General features: G+C 44.3%; 1 protein-coding gene across 3 annotated transcripts in view; it reads right to left on the reverse strand.

The window, feature by feature from the left end:
- The window catches only part of MAP3K15 (mitogen-activated protein kinase kinase kinase 15), a 153,263-nt gene that overhangs the window by 63,862 nt on the left and 68,564 nt on the right, over nucleotides 1–20,837 (reverse strand). For all 3 annotated transcript variants that reach the window (XM_030933902.1, XM_030933901.1, XM_030933900.1), the window contains one exon: nucleotides 2,231–2,401. In XM_030933902.1, coding sequence (XP_030789762.1) covers nucleotides 2,231–2,401 — 171 coding nt within the window. The remainder of the gene's footprint in view (nucleotides 1–2,230; nucleotides 2,402–20,837) is intronic.

Genomic DNA, 20,837 nt, shown 5'->3' on the forward strand with positions numbered 1-20,837 from the left:
ACCTAGAATGGTGATCTGAGAGTCTGAATTTTTACAGAGTAGGGAGCCACGGTGGGTTCTTGAGGTTTAGGAAGAATAAGTTACCAATCTGTGAAGGACAGGCTGAACAGACAGCAAGCAGGGAGTCTACTTGGGTACTGTTAGAACATTCCTGGCAAGAAAAAAAAAATGGCAGTGACTGGGGGCAGTGGTGATGGGAAAGGATTGGCAAGCAGTGAAAGAAGGCTCACAGAAGGGCTGCAAATGGGGCCTGACTGGATGGGGAAGCAAGTGAGTAAAATGAATCGAACACTGACCAAAAGTTTATACCCAGGAGGGTAGAGAATAGTAGTAAGAAAGCAAGACATTGAAAGCCATACCTTTTGGAGAAGAGTGAATGACTTCAGCCTTCAAAATGTTGAGTCTGAAATACCAGCATCATCTTGAGGTAGAACAGGTGGGCAAAGGGGGGAGGTGTAAGGCCATCACTTAGGATGTTGGGCTGGAGAGTTCCAGCTAAGGGTCCCTAGGTGTGAGAGTGGCTGGGATTGCCAGAGAAGTAAGTGCAGATGGAGGGAAGGTAGGGAGGACAGAGCCTCCTGTGTGTATGAAAGGAAGAGAGAGAAAGAGAGAGGAACCAGTTAGAAATGAGTGAAAGCAGAACAGCAATGTCAAGAGCTCTTATGATGGAAATGAATGATGTGGGCCTGTTGGTTTCACCTTCAGAATATATCCTGCATCCAACTTCTCAACATTTTTATCCTCACCACCCTGGCTCAAGCCACCACCAGCTCTCCCCTGAATTACTGCTATATTCTCCTGTTCCCTGCTTCTGTCCTTGTCCCTGTGATAGACTGTTTAATGGCCACAAATTCCTCCCATTGCAATATGCATGCACCTCTGCAATGCAACTTTGCTATTCCTCCTAGCCAGAGGTGGAGCATATTCCTCCATCCTTTTGAATGTGGGCGGGCCATGTGATTTGCTTTGACCAATAGCATGTGGCAGAAGTTAACCACGTGTGAGTTCCCAAACCTAAGCCTCTAGAGGCTTTGCTGCTCCCTTGTTCACTCTCTTAGAGTTCTGCATACCAGGTAAGAATGCTGGTCTACCAGGATTAGAACCACATGGTGGAGAGCTGAGGCACACCATCAGTAGCCAACACCAGTTGCCAAATGTGTACGGGGTCATTTGGATCTTCCAGCCACACCTGACCCTACAGCTGACTTCAGTTTTAGAAGTGAGCCCAGGTGAAGCCAGCAGAAGAAGTGCCTGACAAAGCCACAGAATCATGAAACATCATAATCATTGCTGTTTGAAGCTGCTAAGTTTTGGGTTATGCAGCAAGTGATAGCTGATACACCCCCTAAAATACAGTCTTTGCATAACAGTGAGTACTCCTGTTAAAATGCATGTCCGATCTTGTCACTCCTCTGCTCAAACCCTCCATTTGATGTTCCTTCTCACTCAGAGCAAGGTCTTGCCCCTTCCTGTTTCATGTTGCTCTCCACCCATCCCTTGCTTACTGCTGACCATCCTGGAGTGTGCCTGGCATGCTTCATCCTCAGAGTTTCTGCCCTTGCTGTTCCCTCCGCCAAGAACACTTTCTCCAGTTATCCAGTTACCTGTGAAGTTCACTCCCTTATCACTTTCCTATCTTTAGGCACCTTCACTGACCACCCTATTTAAAATTGCAGACCACCCTTCAGAGCCCTCCTTTATCCCCTTCCCTGCTTAACTTTTCCCCACAACCCTCACATGACATCCTATATGTGTCGCTTTCTTTAACTTCCCTCACCAGCAATGCAAGGCCCCCAAGGGCAGGATTCATGTCTGTTGTGTCTGTATTCCTACCACCTAGAAAAGTTTCTGGCACACAGTAAGCCATCACTGAACATTGTTAAATAAATGAACGAATAAGTGAATGAATGAACAGATCACTGGGGAAGATGATGCCCTGGTGGTGGGGGACAAGGTTCTGGAAGTGGGAGCTCGGAAGGATTGTGCTGGGCCTCCTTCTTGGCCCTTAAACAAGTGTACCTGTGGGAAGAGTGTGACCAGTAGAAAACCCTGTTTCTCACGGTTTTCTCTCAAAAAGGGAATCTGGAAATTCCCAGACCACATTTACTACAAATAGTTGCTCACTGCCAGCAGACAGACATATACATAAGGAAGAGATGCACATCCTCAGCCTATGCGATTCTGTTCCTTGAAGAGATGCATGTGCTGATAACTCAGGCTGAGGGTTTACCACTCAATGGCGCTGTCTCGGCTGGTGTCATCTTTGCAGTCTGAATCCAAGAAGATGTCCTTGTAGATCCTCCCACACAGGCAGAACATGTCGGGGCCCGGGTGCTCACAGCTCTGCAGAACCTGGAGCATGATCTGCAGAGCCTTCTCACGGTCACCTGTGCTGTTTCTCCTGAAAGACAGATGTTATAAGGTCACAAATGAATGAATCAAGACAATGGAATAGAGGCCAGGTGCAGTGGCTCACACCTGTAATCCCAGAACTTTGGGAGGCCAAAGTGGGTGGATCATTTGAGGTCAGGAGTTCGACACCAGCCTGGCCAACATGGTGAAAACCTGTCTCTACTAAAAATACAAAAAGTAGCCAGGTGGTAGTGGCCCATGCCTGTAATCCCAGCTAATTGGGAGGCTGAAACAGGAGTATCACTTGAACCCAGAAGGCAGAGGTTGCAGTGAACCAAGATTGCGCCACTGTACTCCAGTCTGGGTGACAGAGTGAGACCTATTTAAAAAAAAAAAAAAAGACAGTGGAATATACATGCATTCATCGTGCTGAAAGACAGGTGCAAGGATGCTGTGCTTCAGCAGAAAAATTATTGTTTTCATTTTCCAATGTAGTCACTGCTTAAGATCCACACCGATAAACCTTATACAATTATACTCAGTCCCTACTTCATTCTATCTCAACAACTAAATCATAAGGAAATGAAAAAATAAGCAAAGGGGAAACCTATATAATAAAAAAGACTTAAGAGTCATACCAACTAAATGCAACATGCAGACTTTGTTTGGATTGTGATTCAAACAAATCCACTAAAAAACATATGAGGCTGGGTACAGTGGCTCACACCTGTAATCCCAGCACTTTGGGAGGCTGAGGCGGGTGGATCACTTAAGGTCAGGAGTTCGAGACCAGCCTGGCCAACATGGTGAAACCCTGTCTCTAACAAAAATTAGCCAGGTGTGGTGGCAGGCGCCTGTAGTCCCAGGTACTTGGGAGGCTGAGGCAGGAGAATTACTTGAACCTGGGAGGCAGAGGATGCAGTGAGCCAAGACTGTGCCACTACACTCCAGCCTAGGCAACAGAGTGAGACTCTGTCAAAAAAAAAAAAAAAAAAAAAAAAAGGAAAGACAATTGGGAAAATTTGAGCACTGAAACTGAGAAATTGTTAATTTTTAGGTATGATAATGTAAAACCTAAAAACTGTTCCTTTTTAGGTACGATAATGTAATCATGCCTATGTTTTATAAGTGTCCTTAACCTTTTTTTTTTTTTTGAGACAGTCTCGCTCTGTAGCCCAGGCTGGAGTGCAGTGGCATGATCTCAACTCATTGCAACCTCCACCCCCTGGGTTCAAGTGATTCTCGTGCCTCTCTCAGCCTTCCAACATAGCTGGGATTACAGGCGTGCGCCACCACACCCAATTAATTTTTGTAATTTTAGTAGAGACGGGGGTTTCATCATGTTGGCCAGGCTGGTCTTGAACTCCTAGCCTCAAACGATCCACTCGCCTTGGCCTCCCAAAGTTCTGGGATTACAGGCGTGAGACACTGTGCCCAGCCAAGTGTCCTTAACTTTTAAAGATACGCAGTGAAATATCTGTGGATAAAATGGTATGTCTTTGCTTTGTAATAAATCCAGCATTGGGGTGTGAAGGAGTGGGTGGGAGCAAAGGGGAACAAAATTGGCCATGCAATGATAATTATCAAAGTGGATATGGGGTAGATGGGGGTTTATTATTCTGATGGTTAATTTTATGTGTCAGCTTGACTGGGCTAAGGAAGGCCAGAAAGGTAATAAAACGTTATTTCTGGGTATGTCCGTGAGGGTGTTTCTGGATGAGATTAGCATCTGAATCAATAGTCTGAGTAAAGAAGACCACCCTCACCAATGCAGGTGGCATCATGCAATCCATTGAGGGTACCAAGAGAACAAAAAGGCCAAGGAAGAGTGAATTTTCTTTTTTTGAACTGGGAAATTCATCATCTCCTTGGACATCAGAGTTCCTGGGTCTTGGACCTTCAGGCTTCAGGACTTACCCCAACAGCAATCCCTGGTTCTCAGGCCTTTGGACTCAGAGCAAATCACACCACAAGCATTCCTGGTTCTCCAGTTTGCATGGGACTTGCCAGTCTCTATAATCACCTGGGGCAATTATCATAATCCATCTCTTCCTCTAGATCTCTATACATCCTATTGATTTGTTCCTTTGGAGAACCCTGCCTAAGACAATTATGCTATTTCCTACTTTTAAATATATTTGTGATTTTACATAAAAACAAAAAAAAAAAAAGGTACCCATCCTGACCCAAAGATTCCACTTCTAGAATCTGTAACATGTACATCTTTTTTTCAAGAATTTTTTGAACAAAGACGTTTGTTATGGCACTGCTTGTAATAGTAAGGAACTGGAGATGACTCAGATGTCCATTAACGGAAGAACAGCAAAATATATTTTGCAACAACCAGACTACAGAATAACGTAATCATTATAAAGGGGCAGATCCATGTGTAATTACCCAGAGGAACATCCGTAACAGTAACATTTCATGGAAAAAACCTGAACTAAATGAAAAGCATGACCCAATTCTTTGAAATAAACACTATTTACATGTTTATGTACATAGACAAAAGTCTGTAAGGATACATATTAAAATGTTCAGAAAATCATTGCTGGGATTTATACAAAACTGGGTATATGTTATTAATAACCATTCTAACAAATGAATAAATTATTCTTTTTAATTTCTTGGTAATAAGATAGGCTTTTCTTTTTTTTTTTTTTTTTTTTTTTTTTTGAGATGGAGTCTCGCTCTGTCACCCAGCCTGGAGCGTGGTGGCACAATCTCAACTCACTGCAACCTCCACCTCTCAGGTTCAAGCGATTCTCCCACCTCAGCCTCCGGAGTAGCTGGGATTACAGATGTATATACCACCATACCCAGCTAATTTTTGAATTTTTTTTTTTTTTTTTTAAGGAGAAATGGGGTTTAACTATGTTGGCCAGGATAGTCTCGAACTCACGACCTCAGGTGATCCGCCCGCCTCGGCCTCCCAAGGTGCTGGGATTACAGGTGTGAGCCACTGCGCCCGGCCACAATAGGCTCTTTTATGTTTCCTTTCCTGAGGACATGCACCTCAAAAACTACCGCATCATCCCAGATGTCAAATTAGTACCTAAAACAGCCAGACTTTCTCAACTGGGGTTCCATGACAGAATTAATCCCTGGAAAAAATTATTTGATTATCTGAGTGACTATTTTTTCAGTGTTCCCAAGGACGGTACATAGCCAGCCTCATTCTGGATGCAGAAGAGAAATTCAATCATTTCATACAATAGATGCCAGCGGGCATTAGGACTTAATTGTCTTGTGGAACCCAACCTGGGTGGAAAAGGGCTAATCTAGACACTTGGCCACCTTCTGGAAACCTGCAATAATTAAGCCTGTATTTTGACTCGGACTTTTTCCATTTTCTACCTTGATCCTGTTCTAACATATTTTATCTTTCCTCTTTTTGTCATATAGAATCTAACTGAACTAACTGAATCTAACTGAACAAACCGGATCTCTTGTTGCACAGCCATTGTATAATATTCTTTAATTTTTAAGAACCAACACAAACCAACTCAAATTTACTAGAGCATTTAAATAATATCTAATGTCTGTGGCAAGAATATGAAAGATTGAAACTTTAATGAGGCACAACATTTCCACATCTGTAATTAGCCAACTTTTGAGGTGTGAAATATTCATGATTCTGAAAAGAATGTACTAAACTCAATAAACTCACTTAAATGCCCTTTTTTTTTTTTTTTCATCGCCTAGGCTGGAGTACAGTGGTACAATCTCAGTTCACTACAGCCTCAACCTCCCAGGTTCAAGCGATCCACCCACCCCAGTCTCCCAAGTAGCTGTGACTACAGGCACGTACTACTACACCTGGCTAATTTGTGTATTTTTTGTAGAGACAGGGTTTCACCATGTTGCCCAAGCTAATGCTTAATTACTAATATGAGCTCAGGTTTGTTTGGATTTTAGTTTTTTGGACCAGTTACATCAAGATTTCCCTTGAATTTTCTCATTAACTTGAAATTTACCCTTGTTACTCGAAACAAAAGGTCTTTTGAGTATAAACAAAACAAAAATCAAACATTTGAAAAAATTAAAAGCAAAGAGATTTTCAGCTTAAAAGCCACTGTAAGACAGGTGTTAAATAACTAAACCCTTTAGTGGTTAATAATCAGCTTTTGGATCTGCTTATCATTTTCAGATCGCAAGGTATCCAAGAACAAAGCCTACAGATAAAAACTCCTATGTTGAATCAGTCAGCAACATCTGTTTCTGGCAATTAAGGCTATTTCACAATTAAGAGAAGGAAACTCTGACAGTGGGTCTGACTCTTGGCTGCATATTAGAATCACCTGGGAGGCTGGGCATGGTGGCTCACGCCTGTAATCCCAGCACTTTGGGAGGCCAAGGCGGGCAGATCACCTGAGGTCAGGAGTTCGAGACCAGCCTGGCCAACATGGTGAAACCCTGTCTCCACTAAAAATACAAAAATTAGCTAGGCATGGTGGCAGGTGCCTGTAGTCCCAGCTACTGAGGAGGCTGAGACAGGAGAATCACTTGAACCCCCGAGGCAGAGGTTGCAGTGAGCCGAGATCGCACCATTGTACTCCAGTCTGGGCAACAAGAGGGAAACGCCATCTCAAAAAAAAAAAATAAAAATAATAATAATAAAAAGAATCACGGGGGAGCTTAAATCTGAAGACCCAGACATCAGTGCTTCTCATGCTTGACTTTCGGAGTCAGTAGGTTGGCATCATTGCTAAATCCACCGCTCCCTTCTCACTCCTTGTCCTATCTCACATACATATGCATTTGACAACCGTGCACTCCTTCCTCCTTGGACTACTTTCATCATTTGATTTGCAGGACACCACACTCGCCTGATTTTCTCCTACTTTAGTCCATCTCTCTGATCTTTTCACATTGGAGTATACCTTGGCAGTACCCTTGGACATTTCATCTTTCTTGGTTACTACCCTAGATCCCTTGATCATCCATTGCCATGACTTTTCAAACCATCCATATTCTGATGACTTCCAAATTTCTATCTCCAGCCCAGGCCTCTCCTCTAAAATCCAGACTCACATATCCAACTGCCTTCTCAGCATCTCGTTTGCATGTTGATACCTCAAACTTAACGTGTCCCAAATCAAACTTTTTTTCCCCCCTCCCTGAGACAGAGTCTTACTGTCACCCAGGCTGGAATGCAGTAGTGCATTCTCAGCTCACTGCAACCTCTAAGTCACAGGGTGAAGAGACTCTCGTGTCTCAGCCTCCCAAGTAGCTGGGATTACAGGTGTGCACCACCATGCCCAGCTAATTTTTGCATTTTTAGTAGAGACAGGGTTTAGCCATGATGACCAGGGTGGTCTTGAACTCCTGGCCTCAAGTGATCTGCCCACCTTGGCCTCCTAAAGTGCTGGGATTACAGGTGTGTGCCACCATGCCCGGCCCCAAATCAAACCCTTCATTATCCCATCAAACCTGTTCTACAGTCTTCCCCTTCTTGTCAAATGGCCAATCCATTCTTCTTCTTATTCAGGCCAAAAACTTTGCAGTCATGTTTGGTTCCTCTAACACCATTTAATGGACCAGGAGATTCCATTGGCTTTTATTTCAAACTATATCTGAAATTGACCCACTCCTCATGAAGCCCACCCTTACCACTCTGGTCCAAGCCATGTCATTTCCTGCTTCCACACCTTCTAGTCTCAGCACAGAAGTCATAGTGATCCTCGACGCTGTAAGGCAGGTCATGTCATCCTTCTACTCAAAACTCACCAGTGGCTCCCATCTTAGAGCAAACGCCAATTTTCTTTCAATGGCCTGTAAGGATCTACAAGATGTGTTCCTAATTATTTCTCCAACCTCATCTCTTACCACTCCTGCGCCCCGATCACCTACTATGCTCCAGCTACACAAGCTTCCTTGCTATTCCGCAAGTTGATCCCTCTACCTGAAATGATCTTCCCCCACATATCACATGGTATGTTCCCTTGCCTCTTTCTGATCTTTTCTCCATGCCACTTTCTAGTAGGTGTGGTCTTCTCTGAGCACTCAACTTAAAACTGCAATCTTCCCACCCTACTTACTGGCCACCCTATCACCCTAAACTGTTTTAATACATTTAGTTTTTTTTTTTTTTTTTTCTGTCTCCCCATTTTAGAATGCATGCTCCAAGAGGGTAGAGATTTTGGGGTCTGATTTGTTAACTACTGTGCTTAGAACTGGATCTGGCACAAAGTAGGTGATCAATAAGCATCTGTTAAATGAATGACTAACTGAGCCGAGTTATTGTAGTGACATGGAGAGATCTCTAAGCATTGATTACTAAGTGAAAAAAACAACAGAATACCTCCTGTGTGGTCCTATAGTTTAAAAACTCTGCAGTATGACATATTTTCACAGTATGTAAATGCATAGAAAATTGTCTCCAAGAATATACACCCAACTGACAAGAGAGGTTACTTCTGGAATATGGATGGGACAAGAGATTAGAGTTCAAAGGGATAACTGCTTTAAATGGATTGTTTTTCAGTTTTTCACAGTAATATACAAACATATTCATCTATTATTACTTTTGTTTTTTTGAGGCAGGGTCTTGCTCTGTTGCCCAAGTGGAATGTAGTGAGTGGTGTGTTCATGGCTCACTGTAGCCTCAAGCTCCTGTGCTCAAGTGAAACTCCTGCCTCACAGTGCTGGGAATACAGGCACGCACCACCACACCCAGCTTTTATTTTTATTTATTTATTTATTTTTGGTAGAGACAGGGTCTTGCTATGTGGCCCAGGCTGGTCTCAAACTCCTAGGCTAAAGTGATCCTCTTGCCTCGGCCTCCCAAAGTGCTGAGACTGCAGGCATGAGCCAACACACGTGGCTTCATCTATTACTTATGCAATAAAATGCACAGAATAAAAACACAACACTGGATTGGGAATCATATAGAGCTAGATTCTGGTTATTTTCACACCATTTATTACCCATTTGAATTTTGAGCAGGGCACTTAGCCCTTCTGTGCCTCAGCCCTTCACCTGAAGTGTCTAACTTTGCTTACCTCAAAGCACTGCCATGAGCTATGGGTCTGCCAGAGCATCGACTTGCCACCAACCATCCTGTCTCCCTGGCCCTCTTTTCTACACTGTGTGTCTATAAGAGGAGATTCATAGGGCAAGAGACAGAATCCCAGTAAATCCTCCTTCTAAGCCAGCCCTGAGCTTTCACACACAAAAGGTCTCATTAGACCAGCGTCCTTTCTAGGATACAGTTTGTGTTGGGTCACCTGTCCAAAACCTTACGAGAGACTTCTGCCTCCAATCAAGATGTAGAAGAATGTGAAAGGTCTTCACTCCTGTAGTGACAATAAAAACCCAAACAAATATAAAAATCACACTGAGGTCGGGCACAGTGCCTCATGCCTGTAATCCCAGCACTTTGGGAGGCCAAGGCAGGTGGATCACTTGAGCTCAGGAGTTTGAGACCAGCCTGGCCAACATGGTGAAACCCTGTCTCTACAAAAATAAGCCAGGTGTGGTGATGGGTGCCTGTAATCCTAGCTAGTCGGGAGGCTGAGGCAGGAGAATTGCTCAAACCCAGAAGGTGAAGGTTGCAGGGAGCAGAGGTCGTGCCACCAGCCCTCACTCTCCCTTCTTGCTCCCTCTCACCACATGAGCTGCCTGCTCCGCCTTCACTTTCTGCCATGAATGAAACCTGCCTGAGGCCTCCCTAGAAGCTGAGCAGACACCAATGCCAAGCTTGTACGGTCTGCAGAACTGTGAGCCAATTAAACCTGTGTTCTTTATAAATCACCCAGTCTCTGGTATTTCTTTATAGCAATACAAGAACGGCCTAACACAGGGATATAATATTCTATATCTTGATTGTGGTGGTAGTTTCATGGGTGCGTTTATTTGGCCAAAATCATCAAATCGTGTACTTAAAATTTTAGTTTATTGTATGGTGGTTTTTTGAGACAGGATCTCACGCTGTCACCCAGGCTGGAGTACTATGGCATGATCATAGCTCATCACAGCTTTGAACTCCCAGCCTCAAGCAATCCTCCCATCTCAGCCTCCTCAACAGCTGGGACTACAGGCATAAACCACCAAGGCAAGTTAATTTTTTCTTTTTTCTTTTTCTTTTTTTTTTTTTATAGACAGGGTCTCACTGTGTTGCCTAGGCTGGTCTCAAACTCCTGGCCTCAAGTGATCCTCCCGCCTTGGCCTCCCAAAGTACTAGGATTAAAGACATGAGCCACAGTGCCTGGCCTATGGTATGGAAGTTATACCTTATTAAAGCTGACTTTAAAAATACTAGAAAACTAAGCAATAGTTCTGACAGTGTCCTACTGGGGCAATCACTGGTGTCTGCCCTCAGATGCACTCTTGGCCTTTCTGCACCCCTGCTTTGTGTTACAGGGGAGCTGACTCCTCTAGGTTGCTATGCTCAGCTGACAGCAACCGGTGGGAGGCACTAGGGGCAGAGGGTGAGGCCCTGGAGGATGGGAAGGAAGAAGAAGCCAGCGCAGTTTCTCCCTTTTCCTTGTCACTCCAGCAATAGCCGCATCTCTGTTAGACCCAGCTCCCACCAGGCTGGCTCACAATTGTTCCAGGTGATCCTGGCACCTGGGCTCTGGTAATATCACCTCTTCCCTGGGTCCCTCCAGCCAAGGGGTGATAGCAGCTTCCTGCTGATGCTAACTTCAGGGTTGCCTCATCATTTCCGGTCTGGTTTGTCAGCTCTTCTTTCACCTGTGTAACCAATTTCCTACATTGTTTCCTCTATTTTAGTATATGTGCTGCCGAAGCAAGCACATAAGTTTCCTCTATTTTAAATACCTAGAGTGGTCTTTGTTTCCTGACTGGACCCTGACAGATACACACCTACCACAAGAAAGCAGGTGCCCTGCTCTGGTCAGATGCCTCGTATTTACATACATGGAAGGGAACAACTAGAGGCGACCTGTGTCTTAGTGTGAACAATGTTCAGAGCCAAATAAACGCACAAACCCAAATGGTTGTTTTTCTACTCTACAAATAGGACCCAGTTATGTATCAGGCACAACCACCATGAAATCATCCACCCTAGCTGCCATCATCCCAACCTTTCCCAGTCTCCTGGGATCGCAAAGCACCACCTGTGAAGGCCGGGCTCTACAGTGGGCTGACAGGCCCTCTGATGGGGCTGGGCATTTCCCAGGCTGGCTTTCCCATTCACACGAAGGTAGCAGGAGCTGAAGAGTGGCCTTGCCTGAACTCTCCGTTCTGCTCTGTGACATGTCACCAGGAATCTCCACGCTGACAGATCCAGTTAAACTCTACTCCTTATTTGCAAATTGTAGCAGGGTCACCAAGCCCCATTTCTTTTTGTTTTCCTGGGCACACAGCCAGACCACATTTCCCAACTTCCCTTGAAGTGAGATTAGGACACGAGACTGACTTGTGGCCAATGAAACATGCAAAGAAGTAATAAACATCACTTCCTGAGCAGGCTCCTACAACCCTCTCTAGTATAGTCAAAAGTGCAAACAACTCAAATGCCCATCAATTGATGAATTAATGAAGTGTGGCCTATCTGTACAATGGAATATTAAGCCATAAAAAGGAATGAAGTCCTGACACATGCTACCACATGGATGAACCTTGAAGACAGTATGCTAAGTAAAGGAAGCCAGACACACACAAAATACATACTATATGATTCCATTTATATGAAATGGCCAGAATAGGCAAAGCCAGAGAGACAGAAAAGAGACCAGTGGTTTCCTCAGGCTACAGAGTGAGGCAGGAGAAGGGGTGGTAACTATTAACAGGTTGCCAAAATGGATCAGTGATTGCTGAGGAATGGGGGAGAAGAATTGAGGGAAGCCAGGAAGTGGGGGTAACTGGTAACGGGTATGGGTTTTTGGTGGCGGGGGGAGGATGATGAAAATATTCTAAAATTGATCGTAGTGATGGTTGTACAACTCTGAATATGGTAAAAAACAAAACAAAAAAAACAAAAAAAGCCACTGACTTGTACACTTTAAATGGGTTGTTCTTTGGGTCTCTGAGACAGGGTCTGGGTCCGTCGTCCAGCCTGGAGTGCAGTGGCGCAATCTCACTGCAATCTCCAACTTCAGGGCTCAAGCCAGCCCGAGTAGCTGGGACTACAGGCATGTGCCACCACGCCTGGTTAATTTTTGTGTTTTTTGTAGAGACAGGGTTTTGCCATGTTGCCCAAGCTAGTCTCAAACTCCTGAGCTCAAGTGATCCACCTGCCTTGGCCCCGCAAAGTGCTGGGATTACAGGTGTGAGCCATTGCATCCGGCCAAAATGGGTTAATTGTATGATATGTGAATTATATCTCAGCAAAGCTGTTCCAAACACAGACACAAAACTTCTCTAACAAGTCACCATGCTCTTTTCCTATCATCTGGCTGAAAGGAGATCTGAGGATCCAGGAGAGGGCAGAACTTCAGGATGCAAGGAGACTGAGTTCACCAAGAAATCACCTGAAGAAGGGACTGCCCAGCCAGGATACATCCACATTGGAACAGTGCGTGAGTGACAGGAAACTTTCTTCATGTTTAGTCAATGAAACTGTGGGGCTGTTTGTTACAACAGTTACACTAGCCTGAATAATACCCAAGCCAACACCACCGAGGCAGCAGGGGTTCCCTCGGTCAGGAAGATCTGTTCCCCTCTTTTTATCACATCCCTTTTTTAGCAGACACCCGGGATCTCACGCTAGGAAGACTTCCATCACCACTGACCCTGACCTAGCCCATGCAGACCCTTCTACTTTTCTGCATTCCCTGCTTTGAGCCACACCCTACTTCAGTGGTTATCTTTGGGTAGCGGTATCACCGGTAATTATGTTTTTATATTTTTCTGTATACAATGAGTATGTCTGACTTGGATGTTTTTAAGCACAGACTCACATATAAATAAAGAAAATGCAATACATTTACTTTCTACTACCAAACTTTAAATTAACTGTAGCACCCAGACACTCATTATGTGGTTCTCTTCTAATACTATACCATGGTTGATCATTAGTCACTTCTTCATTCACTTACCCATTCAACACTTTTTTTTTTTTTTTTTTTTTTTTGAGGCAGTGTCTCACTCTGTCGCCCAGGTTGGAGTGCAGTGGTGCGATCTCAACTCACTACAACCTCTACCTCCTGGGTTCAAGTGATTCTCCTGCCTCAGCCACCCAAGTAGCTGGGACTACAGGCATGTACTACCATGCCTGGCTTTTTTCTGAGACGGAGTCTCACTCTGTTGCCCAGGCTGGAGTGAAGTGACACAATCTCGACTCACTGCAACCTCCACTTCCCGGGTTCAGGTGATTCTCCTGCCTCAGCCTCCCGAGTAGCTGGGATTACCACACGTGGGTTGGGGGGTTCGCCATGTTGGCCAGGCTGGTTTCAAACTCCTGACCTCAAATGATCCACCCGTCTCAACCTCCCGAAGTGCTGGGATTACAGGCATGAGCCACTGCGCCCAGCCTTTTTTTTTTTTTTTTTTTTTTTTTTTTTTTTTGAGATAGAGTCTCGGTGTGTCACCCAGGCTGGAGTGCAGTGGCACAATCTCAGCTCACTGCAACCTCCACCTCCCAGGTTCAAGTGATTCTCCTGCCTCAGCCCTCTGAGTAGCTGGGATTACAGGCATGTGCCACCATGCCTGGCTAATTTTTGTATTTTTAGTAGAAACGGGGTTTTACCATGTAGACCAGGCTGGTCTCAAACTCCTGACCTCAAGTAATCCACCTGCCTCGACCTCCTAAAGTGCTAGGATGACAGGCATGAGCCACCGCGCCCGACCCCATTCAACAAATCTGTATTGAGTGCCTACTCTGTGGGCGTCACAATGTTACTAGGCACTGGCTATATCATGGCCTCGTATACACCATGGCCCCTGCCCCCCTCAGGCTTATAGTACAGCAGGAGGGATGATAGGTATTAAACAAGTAATACAGAAATTGAGGGCTACGAAGGGAAACAACAAGCACTATGAGAATGAGTAACAATAGGAACATCCTTTCCAGACCTGGTATTCTTTGCAACATCAGCTTTTCTCAGAAAGAGACACTGAAACTGAAGGATCATCAGCTTCAGTCTGGTAAGCAGTGAGGGAAAGAGTATTCTGGGTGGGGGAACAGCATATGCTACCATCCACAGCTGAGAACAGCCTGCTGCCCTAAGACTGAAAGGCGGATGAGGGCAGCTAGAGGAGCAAACCAGGAGGCACAGGCCAGGCCACATGAAGTCATTTCTATTCCTCTTATGCCAAGTTTCTCAAAGGCTCTGCCTAATCAAGGAACTTCCTACCCCAAAGGACTCAGGAGCTATTCCCCAGGTTTCACATGTCACTCCAAATGGCTTTCCAGATTCTAGCTCCTCCCAAGAAGCCTTCCCCCAAATACCCAAGGAATAGCTATTTTTTCATAAATGTGCTCCACTTACCGGGCCGTCCTCACACCCCCAACTGCACAGGAAAACTAGCACATGGGTAGTTCCTTCGTGTCTCCTGAATCCTTTTCTGCGCATTCCTGCCATCCATGAATAATCTCCCAAGGGCTGGCTGCTGGTCAGAACTTCCTTTCATCTGACTTGCTGAGCAACTATTCTTTAAAACGTCAAGAAAAGTGGCATTGTTGTTAATATTTAGTGCATGTCACCTAAGATCACCACGAGACCTATTCTGATGTGCTGCTAAGTGTCTAGGTCATTTTTCACAGGAATTTTCTCATCTCATACAGGTCCTCTGATGGTTATCACTGATGTTTCCTTTGGCTTGATGGCAGAGCCAAGATCGCCATCTGTTCTTAAAGGGAGGCATCACAGGAGAGTTTTCTCTCTGCAGTGATTCTCCTGAGCTGCTGTGAGGAGAAGCCAAATCTCTGTGTGCAAATTCCAGAGATATGCCACTAAAACTTTTCTGCCTGCCCAGAATGATATTTGTTGGCCGTTCAATCATGCATTAAAAAAACAGAACCACTTTTGAATAAAGAAACATCTCAAGGAAAAATCTTCAATACAGTAGCCAGGCAACTATGGCATCAATACCTCTGGTAACAGATCTCAAAGTATACATATTTTAGAACATTCCTGGCGTCTTCTGCAGAGCAAAACAAACTACAAGAAACTAAAATTAAATTCTCCCCAGAATTCTGTACAAAATAGAACACAGAAAGACTCAGGAGCTCCCCAGAAATTGATATTTCAAGGAAAACAATTGATCAGAGAAAGAAGGCATTAGAGATTTAAATCATCATCAACTCCCACAAGGGCAGTAGGTGCGAAAGACACACAATGGCCTGATTGCGTCCCACTGGCACTCACCTGTGCATACAGGCTTGATGGCTCCTAGTGCCACTGCCATTCTCCCTCTCCCCACCACCCCTGGGAGTGTCTCACCCCGAGGGCAGCCCTCAACCAGTGATGGCTGAGAGTTAGTGGATAGGTCCCCAGCTTCCTCGTCCACTGTGTGAGAAAACTCTATATGTTGTTCTATAGAGAATGTTCTATAGAGCCTCCCCAAACTCCTCAACACTATAGAGCCTCAGTTTCCCATACACTGATCATCTGCTCATTAATATACCCTCCACTGCCTTTCTTTCTTTCCCTGTCTCCCTCCTGAAACTTCCTAGGCTCACCTCCCAAACAAACTATCTGCCCCCAGATTCTTATCTCAGGGGCTGTTTTGGGGTTGGGGGAGACCTAGATTATGACTCTAGACGTATATTAAAAGTTTTTGAGAAAAATTAAGGGCCAGGCATGGTGGCTCGTGCCTGTAATCTCAGCACTTTAGGAGGCTGAGGTGGGTGGATCACTTGAGGCTAGGAGTTTGGGACCAGCCTGGCCAACATGGTAAAATGCCATCTTTACTAAATATAGAAAAATTAGCCAGTTTGGTGGCAAACGTCTGTAATCCCAGCTACTCAGGGGGCTGAGGCAGAAGAATTGCTTGAACCAAGGAAGCAGAGGTTGCAGTGAGCTGAGATCGCACCACTGCACTCCAATCTGGGTGACAGAGTGAGACTCTGTCTCAAAAATAATAATAATAATAATAAATAATAATAATAATGTGATGGAAATATTAAACTAAAATTGCTTTTAAAATTAATCAGCCAAAGGCCAGGTGTAGTGGCTCACGCCTGTAATCCCAGCACTTTGGGAGGCTGAGGTGGGTGGATCACCTGAGGTCAGGAGTTTGAGTCCTGCCCGGCCAACATGGTGAAAGCCCATCTCTACCAAAAATACAAAAATTAGCCAGGCATGGTGTCAGGTGCCTGTAGTCCCAGTTACTCAGGAGGCTGAAGCAGGAGAATCGCTTGAACCCAGGAGGCGGAGATTGCAGTGAGCTGAGATCGTGCCATTGTACTCCAGCCTGGACAACAAGAGCAAAACTCCATCTCAAAAAAAATAATAATAATAATAATCAGCTAGCAACAGCAACAAAACTAGACAGAGACTACCTGAGGCAGCGGACAAATAGTTTGAGGAAAATTTGGCATTTGGCAGTGAAATAAATTGTACGTATGCCTTTTAGTTCTCTTAACCTGTGTTCTAACAAAATCTTTTATTGTTTAAGCAAAAACTCCTTTACTATAACGTGTTACTACGAAGCAAAGCGAGAAAGCACACAGAGTAGGTTTTCCTCTCCCTGGAACAGTGACATAATTGAGTTTACAACAACAAACAGGACTGACATAGATGGCTGATAGGATAAAGAATCCGTCATAAAGCAAGGTCCTAAAGGATCTGTCTCTAATCGTTCAACTAATGATGCTTCAAGTTACAGACTCAGAACTTTTGAAAGGAGAGCAATATTCAAAATCATCTGGCTCAAATCACTCTTTCTCTTTTTAAAAAAGATGACTATAGGGTCTAGAAAAGTTTGGTGACCTGCCTAAGGCCATGCAGATAGTGGTGGAGTCGGAACCTGGCTCCTGTCAGTCTCCTGTTTACAAAACCTTCAGTAACTACTCCCTAGGGACTACAGAACAAAATCCAAATTCCTTAGCTTATCAGTCAAGGTCCTCAGCCCCTGGGGCCAACCTCCCTCCTCAGTCATCTATTTCTCCCTACCACCTAAACAAACCCTTCAGTCAGGCTGAACTGGACTGTTCACTGTAGTCAGAGCCCATCTTAACCTCTGGTCTCGTCAAACATCAACCACTGAAATACAAGGGGTGGCATCGGGTGAACTTGTAATCTGGCACCTGGAGTACAACTAAAGAGACACCCTGAACTGGAACTGGTACCCAGCCTACAGCCTTCCCTTACTTTTTTTAAAAAATTATTTATTTATATGTTTTAAAAATTAATTAGGTAATTTATTTTTTAAACTTAATGATTTATTGATTGAGACAGCCTGGCTCTGTCACCCAGGCTGGAACGCAGTGGTACAATCATAGCTCACTGGGATCATGTGCTACTCCTGCCTCAGTCTCCTGAGCAGCTGGTACTGTAGTTGTACACCACCATACCAGTTAATTTTTAAATTTTGTTTTGTAGAGACAGGGTCTTGCTATGTTGCCCAGGCTGGTCTCAGACTCCTGGCCTCAGGAGTTGCTGGGGTTACAGGTGCAAGCCACTGTGCTTGGCCCTTTTTTTTCTTACCTTTTGTATGTCCACTTCTACTAATTCCTGGGAAGTAAAGTGACTTGCCCACACATACCCAGCTAGTTGGGAGCAGAACTGGGATAGAATACAGGCTGCCTAACTCTCAAACCAACACTTTCCCTACAACACAAAGTCCTTTCTTTATAAATCCTTCAACACAGGCATAAATGTATCCTCTCTGTATTGCTGAAATAAGAGCTGTGATATACCACAAAGTGTTCACACACACTGAAACACAACTCTTTGGAATCTTAAGTGAAGCGTTATCCAGACTCACTTACTGATAATATTTCATCTAAAGTAAAATGTCAGTTGCCATCCTGAATTTACAAGGGAGTTATATAGGGTTTGATTTAGTGGCCCTTCTGTCTCTTTAGAAACTCATCCACAAAAATCTGAAAGGCTGTCTCCCAGTTTCTCTTTACCAATGTCCTTATCTCAAAGACAACAGCGATGGGGACGAACGCATGTGAAGTCTCTCAACGTCCGCTCTAAGGTGGAGGAGGCTGAATCTATAGGAAAGTCAATGTTTCCCAAGCGGAACTGCGGCTTTTGTCATTTGTCTGAAATCCTCAGGCAGAGGGCGAGAAGGCAGCTTTTCCAGGGTTAGTGTCTCCTGAACTTCCAGTTTGGTCTTCCTGATTCAACGTGGCAAAGAGGACTTCAGAATGCAGCTAACAGGGAATGTTCACATGCGATTGATTCAGAGTGCCAAGCGGAGGCCCTGGTAGCAACTTACACGCGTCAGGATTTCCCTCAGGAATGGTTAATAATTAATGGTTTACCCTGCATGTCAAAATGTATTACAAATAAATTCCCAGTCCTTATGTCCTCAACTGATATCTGAGGCTGGTAACTGCAATACAGGCTACCACGAGCCTCCAAACAATCAAGTAAGCAACTGGCAGGGCTGTTAACACTGTTAACCAATTTTCTGGATGCCCAGTCACAAAAGATGTGTTAAAACAAAGTCTCCTGTATTTGACTTTACTGTTATGGGGGAAAAAATACCTTAAGCCACTGGAGGAAGTCTTCCCTGCCGCCGCCAAAAAAAATTATGCATGAGAAAAACATAAGGAACTGTGCTCTTAAATCTCATTGATGGCAAATTTGATGTCAGGTAGGGACAAATTTTATTTGAAAGTCCTTTACGCATTGTATTCATTAGTCTTAGCTCTCTCAGGGTTGCATTTTCTTAGGCTGATAGAAAACTTGACCATAACATTGTTTTTGGTTCAGACTATCATTGGAGATGACCTAACACTGGTGGTTGGAATTCTCCGGTGGGAAATAGAAGGGCAATTAACATTCATCCAGCATTATTTAGGCACTGGGCACTATGCTAAATATTTTACTTATGATATTCTTATTTAATTTTTTAAAGCCTCAAATTAATTCCCACCATTCCACTTTTTTTCACAGCAGTCCAGTCCACAGTTCTGTGGGTTGTAAACAGCAGAGCGGTTTTGGAATATTTCTCAAACCATTCCCCAAGCTGAATGCTCTCTGGGTGACCAACAGCCGGTTAAGAGCTCTGGGCCACTTTCTGGCCACATTACAAGCAGTTTTTCTTGCCTACTTTAAGCAACCATAATTCCTACAGACTAAGCCACTTGGCACTTGCCCTGTTGACTCTGTAATCTTTTTATGTAACACTAGGCTATCGCCCGATTAGAATTAAGAAGTGTAAATGAGGGATAAATGGAGGAGATATCAAACTTTTATTAACTGCCTTCTAGCTGCCAGGGGCCGTGCAGTCATTTGCATATGGCATATCTTATTTAGGCATCACCATCCTGGTTTACAGATGAACAAATTCAGGCTGAAGGAGTTTAATTAGCTTGACATCATATTGCTGGTGATGCAAATGTCAAAGTGTGTGCTTTTTCTATACCTCAAATGTCTCCCTGCAAATCAGTGGTCTCAACCAGGAGGGATTTTTGTACCCTATAGGACATTTGCCAATGTCTAGAGACATTTTTGGTTGTTACAGTGGGCGAAGTGCAGGGGGAATGTTATTGGCATCTAGTGGGTAAAGCTGAAGGATGTTGCTAAACATCTTACTATACATAGGACAGCCCCCATGACAGAGTTATCCTGCTCCAAGTATCAATAGTGCCAACGTGAAGAAACCCACTCTAAATCAATAAACTTTGAATTTACCAAATTATCCCTTTTTTCTACAAATACCTATATTCATATAAACCCTGCCCCGTGCAAAATCGTCACCTTAGAGGGCCAGATACTTCTTCTAACAATGTTCTTGTGCTAACAGCACTTCTATAAATTTCTCTTAAGAACTTTTTCAGAGCCAACGGTAGGTTATTTTTTTTTTTTTTTTTTTTTTTTTTGAGACGGAGTCTCGCTCTGTCGCCCAGGCTGGAGTGCAGTGACCGGATCTCAGCTCACTGCAAGCTCCGCCTCCCGGGTTTACGCCATTCTCCTGCCTCAGCCTCCCGAGTAGCTGGGACTACAAGCGCCCGCCACCTCGCCCGGCTAGTTTTTTGTATTTTTAGTAGAGACGGGGTTTCACCGTGTTAGCCAGGATGGTCTCGATCTCCTGACCTCGTGATCCGCCCGTCTCAGCCTCCCAAAGTGCTGGGATTACAGGCTTGAGCCACCGCGCCCAGCCTTGAAGGTAGGTTATTTTAAATATTGTCTGTGGTGGCGATCTCTGTGTTTTGCTAGTAGTTTTGGTAGTTGGAAATGGTCAAAAGCTATCCCTCAAATCTGGTAGAAAAAAATATGGGTGATCAAGCTACACAGTAACAGTGACAGTAACAGCTATAGCCAAGCACCTGCTTCGTGCCAGGAGTACTCCAAGTGATACTACATGGTACACTAATGTTCCAGGAGGTTAAGTGACTTGACCACGGTCATAACAATGAAGTACAGAAGCAGGAACCGGAACCCAAATCTGTC

This window comes from Rhinopithecus roxellana, chromosome 7 (genome assembly GCF_007565055.1).
Source record: "Rhinopithecus roxellana isolate Shanxi Qingling chromosome 7, ASM756505v1, whole genome shotgun sequence".
NCBI lineage: Eukaryota > Metazoa > Chordata > Mammalia > Primates > Cercopithecidae > Rhinopithecus > Rhinopithecus roxellana.